At 40.0% G+C, this 13,080-nt stretch overlaps 1 protein-coding gene across 5 annotated transcripts in view; it reads right to left on the bottom strand.

Annotated features, from left to right (window-relative positions):
• Positions 1 to 6,917: 6,917 nt before the first annotated feature.
• LPAR1 (lysophosphatidic acid receptor 1) overlaps positions 6,918 to 13,080 on the bottom strand; it is a 109,320-nt gene continuing 103,157 nt past the window's right edge. For all 5 annotated transcript variants that reach the window (XM_050943180.1, XM_050943179.1, XM_050943181.1 and 2 more), the window contains exon 4: positions 6,918 to 7,998. In XM_050943180.1, the coding sequence (XP_050799137.1) occupies positions 7,697 to 7,998 (302 nt within the window). In that variant the 3' untranslated portion in view covers positions 6,918 to 7,696. The remainder of the gene's footprint in view (positions 7,999 to 13,080) is intronic.

Raw genomic sequence — 13,080 nt, 5'->3', positions numbered from 1 at the left:
GTTTATTCAGTGTTAACAGACTTAAATATAAATAGTCTGACTTCCCCAGAAAATGGTTATCCGGGTCTAAAAGAAATCCCAGAAGTACCACAATGTTTCCATGAGGCTTGATTTATACAGTAATTGTTTATTTTGGCTTCCTACTCGTTATGTCAAGGCAAGGCAAGCTTTATGAAGCCTCTTTATGTTGCACGACATGTCACGGAGGCTCCGTTGTTAATGTTTTAAATATTACACAAAGGACTTTTGGAAAAAAATTGAGATTGTGCCCTTTTTGCATCTTTATGAGGTGTTAAAGTGTGAGAGGGTTTTTTCCCCAGGCATGTCAACTCTGGTTTTGCTGAAGGATTTACTCAGCTCACAGTATATAAAATGTTAGCTTTCTATCTTAACTGAAGGCATTGGGTGGGTTGCTGATTCTTTAACAAAGAGCTTAACTAGTCAATGTTAAACAGAGGTTAACAAAAAAATGAACAGTTTTTAAGCAGTCTGAGGGCTGAGCTACCCACAAATGGCAAAAAAATAACTAAATCAGTTTCAATCCACTCTCTTTCTTATCGTGGTGCAAGTCTGTGTGTAAACACACTGATTTTGGAATCTAAGTGTCCTATTTCAGATTAATTTTACTTGATATTTTATCTACTTAATTCAAATCACAATGGGACACACATTCCCACATGGGTGTCTACATAGACTTGCACCACAATAGTAGAAGATAACTGAAATTGATTTAGTTATTATTGTCTGTATAGAAGGCCCAAGTAAAAATCCCTTCCCTTCTCAATTGCTTAACTTTCTCACCCAGCTGTTGTGGTGGCATCCATTCACAAGCTCTTGTGTCATCATAGTGCGCCCTAGATTGTAAGCTTGTTGGGGGGGTCTGTGTTTGTATAGGACCTAGTACAATGGGATCCTGGTCCATGACTGGAAATGCTAGGTACTATGGTAATGCAAATAATAAAAAAAGGCTAAATTTCTATTGTGAAAATCAAGCAGAAAAAATCTCAACCACTATCAGGTCTTCTTTAGAAATGACAGAGCAACAATAGAAAGCACAAGCATAATTCTTTCTCTCTGTGCTTAAAAAACTCAACCCTATGTAACCAAGCCTACCATTATGCTGGCGTAACTCACATTTACACATTGTGGCTCTCTGTCGCCTTTTCATGGCTGGACCACATAGTGAGATTTATGAGTCTGCTACTGGCAGTGAGCTAACAGAGATGGATTTTCTTGGCTCAGGCAGTCGAGGCCTGTGGTTTTAGAGCCTCAGGTTCTGAGTCTGATCCCCGCTACCAACAACCCACCTGGGGCATCATGATACACTTGCACCCAGGTAACCCTTTCCAAGGCATGAAGACCACCTGAGATTAAAATGTCACAATCATGGATTTAAGCAGCCTAGAATAAGGGCCAATGGGGGTTTGACAGGCCGGAAGAGGAGAGAGAATATGGAGCTACACTCCATGCCAAAAGGTAAAACATTTAAATTGGCTTTGATTTTAATATGATTAACCAGAAATAAACATTCCACAATGCTGCTAAATCATCCCGGAGCTCCAAAAAGCAAGTGTATTGCCAGCTGGAATGGAGCTGATTGCACCTAGATGCAGACATATTTGTAATAAATACTCCCCACAGCAGAGCTCCCCTAAAAGGTCTTCTCACATACTTCATATTATACATGCCAAACACTTCCCAATAGTAGGTATAATCTATAAACATGCATATGAATTTGACATACCATTGGTTTGCCAAGTAGTGTTTGCTCCATCTGTAGTTAAGAGTTATGAGAAAGTACTTTAATTTAATTAGGCATAAAAATAACCAGATTCTCTAATCTCCCACATATACACCTCTCATTGCAAGGAGTTTATTACAGGCAGGGAGGGAACATGTTGTGAGAGCCTCTTGTTACGGTGTTGGCAGCACATCACTGGTCCGGATTTACTTAGGACAATATAGCAGACAATATGATGGTTTAAGATCACAATATATTTGTTCAGCTGTATTTTTATATTGTAGGATTTTTTTCCTGGTAGCTTTAGAAATACTTATGGGGATGAGCAACTGTGTCTAAAAGCCCGTAAATGAAGGAAAGGAGAGGAAGGGATATATGGTATGACAAGGCATCGTCTCTGGAAGTGAGGTGGCTGAGCACTTGGAGAGACTTTTGTGATGTTTTAGAAGGACTTTCTTCTAAAACTGGTCAGCTGAATTAATGTAAAATCTGGGTGCATTGGCTGGAAATCGAGTAGATTGTAATGGTAGGTAGCCTCAATCACATAAACTAATCACTACTGCAGGAACGGAAGACTAAAATGTGATGCTGTGAGGCTCCATTAATATTTATATAGAGCTTTGACCGTCTCTTAGCTCTTGTCTACACTACAATGTATAATCATGTCTTAACACATGTTAAACCACATACCTGGCAATTTCAAGTAGACAAGGAACGAACATTTGTCACTAGTTGTGTTTCATCCTAAACAACACTTTGCATTTCTTCAGTGCCTTTATTAAGGACTTAACTACACTACAATTTGCAATCTCATTAGTTAATGTGCTAAAATAGGATTACAAATTATAGTGTAGACAATCCTTTAATTAAGGCATTAAAGAAATGCAAAGTATTTCATTTATATAAATGTAATTCATTATGTCTGTGATGCAACGTGTAAAGAATGAAAATACTTTTAAGGCAACCCCATCACATTTCATGATTAGAAAGAACAAAACAGAATGCTAGGTACAAAGCACCTTCATGGCTTGGTTAAGTGTCCAAGGGTAGTAAGTCTTTCTTAACTGTGGGTACGTCTACGCTACCCACCAGATCGGCAAGTAGCAATCGATCGATTTATTGCGTGTAGTGTAGATGCGATAAATCGATCCCCAATTGCTCTCCCATCGACTGCTGAACTCCAGCTCGGCGAGAGGTGGAAGCAAAGTCAATGGGGGAGCCCCGGCGCGCCACGAGGACGCGAAGTAAGTAATTTTAATTTGATCTAAGATATGTCGACTTCAGCTACGCTATTCTCGTAGCTGAAGTTGCATATCTTAGATTGATTTTCCCTCCCCCCAGTGTAGACCAGGCCTCAATCTTGTATTATTCTCATTTCCTTCAAGGAGATTGTGTGTGCACACATTTAAACCTCTCAAAACCACGGTGTCCCATTTAACATCACTAGAGAACTTTTTTGCACATATTTTTATCGAAAAATTGTTTTAGGCAGTGTTACGATAAGATGGTGCTGGGAGCCCTACAAATATAATCGACTGATATATATATATATTTATATACTCCATCTTGATTGCTGTACATGCTTTAACGAACATTTAAAACACAATGCTGTTCAATATTGTTTGAAGTTTATGCAGATTTTTAAGAATAAATTATTGGCTCTTTGATGTGCAAACTACCTTGCCTTTAAACTGGAGAACTTTTGATGGAGAAAAATTCTCTGCAGCCGCTTTGCCTTCTGAGATGCCTTGCGCTTGCACTTGGCTCGACTGACCGATAACTGGCGGCGATGCCTGTTTGTAGATGTGACCCCAGGCATTTCACTCTAGATATAGGTCTTGACCTCAGCTACATTTGGATTTGTAGTTTTTGGTTTTAGTGAGAGGAGCCAGTAGTAAAGGTCAGCTCTGTTCCAAACTTCATTACAGTTTTCGGTTTGGGCACATCTCTAGTTCTTACAGAATCTGAGCTCTTCAAGAGATGTCAGAGGTGACTGATCAAGAGGCAGGGTTCACAACAAAAGAGAGGCTGCAGCTAGAACACAATGTAGAATAGTTTGTCTACTAATGTAAATTTGTACAATTAATGGCTTCCACATTTTTTCCCTGCCTCATCATGAAAGTAGATATCAGGACAACTGTAGCTATCCATTCCGTTTAGAGTAAAAACAGGGAACATGGAACACAATGGAGGTAAGGAAGTTAAACATTCAGTGAATGTTCCATTTTGTAGCTTGCAAAGAAATCTGTGGCACCCCCCAAGAATGCCCTATCTCAGCGGTTCTCAAACGTCATTGCACTGTGATCCCCTTCTGACAACAAAAATTACTACACAATCCCAAGGGCTTCAGCCCGGGGCGGAGGGCCTGTAATCTGAGCCCCGGGCAGTGGCACTCCGGTTTTGGCTTCAGCCTCAGGCCCCAGCAAGTCTAATGCTAGCCCTGGCAATCCCATTAAAACAAGGTCGCGACCCACTTTGGGGTCCTGACCCACAGTATTAGAACTGCTGCTAACTCTTTCCATTCGTCCACAGAGGACTCTGACGCTAGTGCTGCTGCCAAATAACTGAACTGGGAAAAACATTTTGGTTATTGACATGCAAATGACCTCATCAAACATTTCACCTCACTAAAGAACTCCCATGCTTACAACTGTCTGAGCAAACACCACTACATTTGAACTTGGGTAACATTTGCTTGGGAGAGACATACAAGTATGTTAATGATGCTGGGAGAAACTCTGGAATTTTAAAAAGTCTCCCAAACACTTTTATAGGATTCCTAGAACCATTGTTTAAAAAAATTATTTAGCACTGTATTTTAACACAACTGGAGACAATTACACTACCGCCTAAAGAAACTGAGAAATTCAAATGACAGATTTCTTTGTTTCTCTGACAAAATAAGTGGCATGAGAACCATCATAGACAGGAGGTTGAAAGAATCATTCTATTCCAAACTTGTGTTTTCATTTCCTTTGCTCATGGCAGCTGTGATTACATTAGCTTCCAGAAAAACTATGCAGTTGGCAACTCAGATTTCTCAAGAATATAGGGCGGTAATTTCATTGCATCAATTACATTTTTAAAAAGCCACATGCTCAGTTCCTCCAGTGGAATCTTAGAAATAAGTTTTGCACTCTGTTAACTTTGAGCAAACCTCTGTAGTTCACCCTTAAGTAGTGAAAAGCCACCTGTGTAACAAGTGTTCCTGGATTAATCTCTTTGATGCATGAGATGTAATTGCTGTTGCAGGTTCAAAAATTCTAGCTTCCAGCACTGGCTATTGTCACTCTGGAAATGGACAGTGGTTAGAGGACATAGGCGGTGACTTCTGCCCATTGTACCAGCAATTAGAATCCACACAGGGACCATCACTTGAAGAAGAAACAGAAAAATCACAAAACACTCACGCACGCTAGGCTTGTCAACTCTTCTGTCTTTTGCAAACAATTCTTGCTGATTCAATCTTTCCCATACCCTTTCCAAAACTTTCCAACACATTTTAAAATATTTTGGGGGATGAGAGGTGTTTGCTGCTGTCTTCTGGACCTCATTCCAGGACTAGAGTTGGCTGTTTCACCAATCAGCTGATCCCTTTTCCCTTCCTTCCATGACAACCCACCAACTTTGAATTTCCACCATCAGTCCTACTGACTCCCACACGTGGCATCATAAATGCCTGCAGGAAAGGAGGAAAACCACTATTAAACCCAGATGGTGCAGTGTCCCCCATTTTGCTGCAGGAGACACTGGAAGCCGGGAAGACTCTTCAAGTGCTGAGTCCTCTATCATGCCTCCTCACTAAAGCAACCAGCAGAAGGGAGAGCAGATCACTGAGGCCAGAAGAACAGAGATGACATTCTCCCCAAACCTATTCCCCTCTTTGGGGAATCATCCTTGTTCTCTGAGCACTGACAGGTATGCACAACAAACATTGTACACTCATTGAGAAAACTTTATTAGTGGCTTATGTGGAGGGCTTTTCCCCCCCGCTAAGTTCAAACAGCCCATCTTCTAGTTCTCATTGTAGTTACATGTGTGAAAAATCATGAATTCATTTGTTCTCAACCTCAGTAAAGAATATAGCTATATGTGTTTTGTACAAAGTAAGCATAAATATCCATCCCTTGTTTAACTGACACATGATCCCTGGACACCTTCTCTAAGCCCACCCACCTGCTCTCATCTCCCCCACTTTCACACAGCCCCTGCACACCTGCTAAACATTACAGGTGAAAATCCTAGCTCCACTGAAGTCAATGGCAAAACTCCTATTGATTTCACACATACTGGCAACTTTACACTCACTCTGCCTCCTGGGTGCTGAATTCTCTTTTTCAGGCATCCTTCTTAAATCTCCATACTCTATCGACCTCTGCACAATAGCCTCATGACAGTATCCCAATACCTGTTACGTAACATTCCAGAGCATTACACTGACTGATAAACCTCAAGCAAGTTATTATTTAAGCATCTAACAACATGGAAAACAGCCTGTCAGGAACTTTAGTTATGGTCCATTACATTGTTATGCACATATGGGCGCACTCACACAAACAAGTAATTTGACATACAAAGGTCCCAAGTTCTTTAATACAAAGATCTCTTCTTCATTAAAATGTATTTGATGGCAGACTATGGATTTTCATTAGTATTTAATAATTCATAGGAGTTTATATTTGGACAGGTGGTATCTCTTCTTAAAAGCAGCCATGTACGAGATGTCCAGATATTTGGCTAGCTTATCATAATGGAGGTTTCAATTGTTTGACCGATTATATATTTGGTCTCATTAAAAAATAAAATTGTACCGTAGCTCCAAGTAACTACCGTTTATGAGATAAAGGGTAAATAATTTTTTAGATACCCTCAAAAATGTCCCTCACTCAGTGCAAAAAAAAGATTTCTTTTTTTAGAAAAAGCATTTACGAAGTACACTATATTATGCATTGAAAAAATCCCTTTGCATTCCACAATGAATGAGAAAAACACTCCAACACCATAAATACATCTTACAAAACACTCTTGTGCTTCAGCTTAGCCGCACGACTGTAGCTCTTTTAGAACATTAAAGACATATCCTACTCTAAGGAGCTGACCATGAACAAACTTGGGACCCCTTGTGTATGTTACATATTTCAATACCACACTTCAAAGAAGAAAGTTAACTACTGTACCTTGTGACTAGAGTACTGTTTATTTCATAATCTAAACAAACACTGTAATACAGTCTATGCTTTTCTACTTTCCTGCGGACGTTACAATTAGCATCTTTTTCTGAAATAAAACAATCCGCCATCACACAGAACAAGTGTGCTCTAACACCAGTAAAGAAGGTAGGAAGAGTCGGAATTTCCATCATTTTCCTGTGGCCAGTATTAGAAAAATATTTTTGTTTTGTTGTAGTAATGGCAGTGTAGCTAAGAATACAAAGACTACAGCATGTTTTTTCTCCCTGCACAGTTAATGTCCATCACAAGCATGCGGATGGTGATAAATATTAAGTATTTATTAAATGAAATGCATTCTTTTTTTAAAAACAAGACTAAGTGTCTACATGTAAATGCAGTGAAGCAGGTATACGCTTAATTAATCAGAGTTGATTTCAACTGGCACCAAGACAAAGCATATTCTGACAGAGTCTAGTTAGTGTAGTCTAAATAAGACTTTCCTAGTGCTACTTATGAATTCCATTGCAAGGAATCTGCTTTCTAGTTTCAGAAAGCAGAAGAAAGGACGAGGGCTATAGCACGGCCAGTTCTGCATACATGGCTGGTGTTGTGCATAGGTGGGTTTTCTGGAAAAAGAGAATACTATGTCCATTAGTATTTAAGAATGTCTTGTGAGTTTGTTACTTTCCTTGTGCCTAGCCCTCTCGATGTGGTTTTCTAGCCTGTTATTGTTCATCCATCAATAAAAATTCTCTGCGGTTCTTTTTGATCTTTCAATTTCTTTTTAAACCACAGAATGATCATTACTGTGTACTCCAGCCAAGATGGTGTGATTGAATGATGAAGCAGAGCGGTCAGAGCCTTCGGTGGGGCCGTTGGCATTCTCACTGCGCTGACAGCAGAGGATCTGTTTGAAGGTAGCACTCATTTCTTTGTCCCGGTAGGAGTAGATGATGGGGTTCATGGCAGAGTTGAATTCAGCAAGTAGCAGGAAGAATTTTTCATAGGCCAGGACATTACACTGAGGACAGCAAACATCAAGGAGTAACAAGACTAATCCTGGGGTCCAGCAGATTATAAAAGCACCTAGTGAGAAAGAAAAATCAAATATCAATGTTCTGATCACATAACAGACTGTGTAAATGATCTGACCAAAAGCAGCTGTCATAAATATAAAGGGAAGGGTAACAACCTTTATGTGCAGTAACATAAAATCCCTCCTGGCCAGAGGTACAGACAGAGGTACAGAATCATTTTACCTGTAAGGGATTAATTAGTTCAATTAATCTAGTTGGCATCTGACTATAAGGACCAATGGGAAAAGAAGATACTTTCAAATCTAGGGGTGGAGGGAGGTTTTGTTTGTGCTCTCTTTGTTGGTTCCCTCTGGATAGAGAGACACCAAGGAGGTAAACCATTTCTTGAAAATATACCTTGAAATGATACATCTAAAATTACAGAAATTGTAAGTAAAGGCAAGGAAATGCGTTAGATGATCTTTTGTTTTAGCTTGTGAATTTTTCCTATGCTAAGAGGGAGGTTTATTCCTGTTTCTGTAACTTTGAAGTTGAGCCTAGAGGGGAATCCTCTGTGTTTTAAATCTTTTTATCACTCTCTACAATTACCTTCCATCCTCATTTTACAGAGCTGCTTCTTTGACTTGTTCTTTATTATAAAGTTCTTCTTTTAAGAATTTGATTGATTTTAGTGTTCTTTTTAGGGTCTGGTCTGTACTTTTATTAAAGGCAATTGGTTGGTATATTATACTCAAGCCTCCCCAGGAAAGGGGATGAAAGGGTTTGGCATGATATTTTGGGGAAATAAGAACTCCAAGAGGTCCTTTTCCTGAATCGTTGTCTAAATCACATGGTGGTGGTGGCAGCAATACCGTCCAAGGACAAGGAAAGGATTTGTGCCTTGGGGAAGTTTTTAACCTAAGTTAGCAAAAATAAGCTTAGAGGGTCTTTCATGTGGGTCCCCACATCTGTACCCCAGAGTTCAGAGTGGAGAGGGACTCTTGCCAGCAGCAATGTTTAATTTTATTTTTCTACAATAAATATACTCCCAGCAATTTCTTCAGTGACATGATGAGAGGTTTATCTCTTAAAATCCAAAAATAATGTTTTCTGGTAGCACTTCGAACCAGAAAAAGAGCCAACCCTCCCCTTTAAATATTCCCTCCTTGACAAATATATTGCCATTTAAAGGTGATAATGAGAAGCATTTTTCCACTTCAGCTAGAGATCTTCGATTAAATCTTGCTCCCGGGAGACAATGCTGCAATTTACTTCTCAAGCTAACAACAAAGACAACTTTTCTGTTAGAGCTGTGAATGAAGCAGAAGAAAGAGAGAAGAGATGCAGGGAGTAATTCTCAAGGAGAAGAATTTGTTTGGGTCCTGCTAATCCATTTCAGGCCCATTATGTAATGGAAAGTACTAAACATGCCCTGCGTGCACTGAAAGATAGTCCTTTCAAGGGCTTTATTTCCTTTCTTAGAGCTCTCTTCAGAAGCTCCTAAGGCTTCAGTAGCATGATTGCCAAAGAATCTTGCATTGATTAAAACACTTTCTCTCTCTACCCCCACCCCCTACCCTCAACACTTGCAGAACAGAGTGTGGGTAAAGCTCAGCACAAAATTCTGTATTTAAGTGCAGGGATGAACTCAAGTAGCTATTATCTTAATAGGGACAGTGAGTTTAGGTATGGTATTCTCTTACTGAGCACTTCAGGATGCTTGCAATAGATACAAAGAAGAGGAAGCTCTGACATGAAAATATTTGAGAGAGAGAAAATGGGAGGATTTCAATGCTCCTGAGATTCGCTGGATTGACATCAATGGAAAAATAAAGTCCCTACGGATAGACATATTTAGCACAGACAACGACAATACAAGCTTCCGTATATTGCCCTGTAAATTCTATTCTGTTTAGGTTCTTATACTGCAGCCATCACTATGGTATCTGTTAGTGTGCCCCCATTGTGACTGGAGGGTTCAATTCAAGGGGGAAAACAGGTTATGCATAGCCTCTTCATCCCACAGCCTCTGTGCTGTGTCTGCCAAGAAGGTGTTAGTTATTCCCACCTAGGGCAACAGATAAGCCATCAAACTCATTTCACACAGGCCACTGTACAGCCACAGACCTTGCTCCAACAGACTGAAGGCCCCAGAACACTCATGAGAAGACTCAGGGTTGCACTGTTCTCTTGTCACCTACATTTATAGACATGCTTGTGTGCTGGGTGCCTCTGGGTGAAGTTTCAATTATCTTTTTTTCAAAATGGTTGAGCAAAAAAAAGCCATGCGCTGACTGCACTATCCCCAGACCAATCCAAAGCAACACCACAATTTAAAGGAACTTTCAGACATCATTCCTCATCAGGCACCTCCCATTCACTGAAAGACTGAGGCAAAGGCAACCTTCATACAGCCTTCAATGGGGGAGGTCTAGGTTGGATAGTAGAAAAAACTTTTTCACTAGGACAGTGGTGAAGCACTGGAATGGGATTACCTAGGGAGGTGGTGGAATCTCCCTCCTTAGAGGTTTTTAAGGTCAGGCTCGACAAAGCCCTGGGCTGGGAAGATTTAGTTGGGGATTGGTCCTGCTTTGAGAAGGGGGTTGGACTAGATGACCTCCTGAGGTTCCTTCCAACCCTGATATTCTATGATTCTATGATTCATAGCCCTAGGAATCACTGATGTCCGGGGTGATATGGAAGGATAGATTACTGAGGAAGGCATGGAGCACTGTTGGAATGACTTGTCCTTGTCTGACACATGGAGCAAGGACTGTATAAGGAAGAAGGTCAGAATGGATACTCAAAGAGCAGGGGTCCACCAAGAGGATTTTAGTGTGTTTTTTTCCCCCAGGGAATGGGTTCTTTGCAAATATTGTGGATAAACACCTCTACTCTGATATAACGCTGTCCTTGGGAGCCAAAAAATCTTACTGTGTTATAGGTGAAACTGCGTTACATCGAATTTGCTTTGATCCACTGCAGTGCACAGCCCCCCTGGAGCACTGCTTTACCATGTTATATCTGAATTCATGTTATATCAGGTCGAGTTATATCAGGCTACAGGTGTACATAGCAACAAAGGAGCCATGAGACCTTATTTCTCCAACTGTTGTAGCTCTTACATGATGCATCTTGTCTAGGATTCAAATGAGATATCTTTGTGGCAGAGACTGTGTCGCTCCATGTTTTGAAAATACCTACCACATTTAGGGGGCTATCACAACAAACAAAAATCATCCATCTGTCTTCTTAAAAGACAGGAAACAAAGTGTAGGACTAAATGGTCAGTTTTCAGCATGGTAAATAGTGGTGTCCCCAGGGGTCTGTACTGGGCCCAGTCCTATTCAACATATTCATAAATGATCTTGAAAAATGGGTATACAGTGAAGTGAGGTGCAGATGATACAAAATTACTAAAGACAGTTAAGTCTCAGGCAGACTGCGAAGAGCTACAAAAGGATCTCTCAAGACTAGGTGACTGTGCAACAAAATGGCTGATGAAATTCAAGGTTGATAAGTGTAAAGTAATGCATATTGGAAAACATAATACCAACTATACATATAAAATGATGAGGTCTAAATTAGCTGTTACCACTCAAGAATGAGATCTTGGAGTCATTGTGGATGGTTCTCTGAAAACATCCACTCAATGTGCAACAGCAATCAAAAAAGCAAACAGAATGTTGGGAATCATTAAGAAAGGGATAGATAATAAGACAGATAATATCATATTGCCTCTATCTAAATCCATAGTACACTCACATCTTGAATACTGTGTGCAGATGTAGTCGCCTCATCTCAGAAAAGATCTATTGGAATTGGAAAAGGATCAAAAAAGGGCAACAAAAATTATTAGTATTGAATGGCTGCCATATGAGGACAGATTAATAAGACTGGGACTTTTCAGCTTGGAAAAGAGATTATTAAGTGGGGGATATGATAGAGGTCTATAAAATCATGACTGCTGTGGAGAAAGTAAATAAGGAAGTGTTAGCTACGCCTCATAACACAAGAATTAGGGGTCACCAAATGAAATTAATAGGCAACAAACAAAAGGAAGTATTTTTTCACACAACACACAGTCAACCTGTGGAACTCCCAGCCAGAGGATGTTGTGAAGGCCAAGACTATAACAGGGTTCAGAAAAGAACTAGATAAGTTCATGGAGGATAGATCAATCAATGGCTATTACCAGAAGCTGGGAATGGGTGACAGGGGATGGATCAGTTGATGATTACCTGTTCTGTTCATTCCCTTTGGGGCACTTATCATTGGCCACTGGCAGAAGACAGGTTACTGGGCTACATGGACCTTTGGTCTGACCCTGTCTGTCCTCATGTATGTTCTACGATCTGTGGTATTGTATGTTCCAAATTTGGAATGGCTTGGGTAAATATGACATAACTGATTTACAAACAGTGACCAATAATGTACAACAGATGTACGGTACCAAACATTTAACTGTGATAGAAATGATTTTTTTTTTGAAAGGCATGCCTCATGAGAATAAAACCTTTGATCAGATAGCATACAACATTATTAGCTACTTGGACTCAGAGGGAATGTAGTCTCCTACTGTTAATGTTTGGAATATCAACAAGAAAAAAATGTTGAATATATGTAAGAGTAAGATTATGTCACGGAGGTCAGGAAGTCCATACCTTTCAGAGACCTCTGTGACATTTTCTGCTTCAGCCCTGGGTTAGGCTCTTATTCCCTCTCTCTGGCTTCAGTTGTCCCCTCATCAATTCTTCCCCCCATTATTTTTTAGTAAAAGTCACAGACAGGTTGCGGGCTTCCGTGAATTTTTGTTTACTGCCCGCATCCTGTCCGTTACTTTTACTAAAAACATCTGTGACAAAATCTTAATGCTAATTATGAAAAGATACTGCAGGAGGAAAGCATAGAACATAAAGGACTATTCTGAACAAAGTGATGTTTATTTAGGTCTCTGCTTGAATGTGAGATGTATAGTAGTCACAGACACACTTTACATCAACCAGTCAGAGTCTGTCAGTTTGGTCAATTATTGAGGAGAGTCTGTTTTTCCTCTATCCATATATGTTGTCTTCAACCAATGGCTTTGCTTACACAAATATCACCAGAGTCAACGTAAGAACAAAAGGCCCGCTTCTGAAGAAACAGACAC

Source organism: Gopherus flavomarginatus, chromosome 3 (assembly GCF_025201925.1).
Source record: "Gopherus flavomarginatus isolate rGopFla2 chromosome 3, rGopFla2.mat.asm, whole genome shotgun sequence".
NCBI classification, from domain to species: Eukaryota; Metazoa; Chordata; order Testudines; family Testudinidae; genus Gopherus; species Gopherus flavomarginatus.
This window is presented reverse-complemented; position numbering and strand designations above follow the sequence as displayed.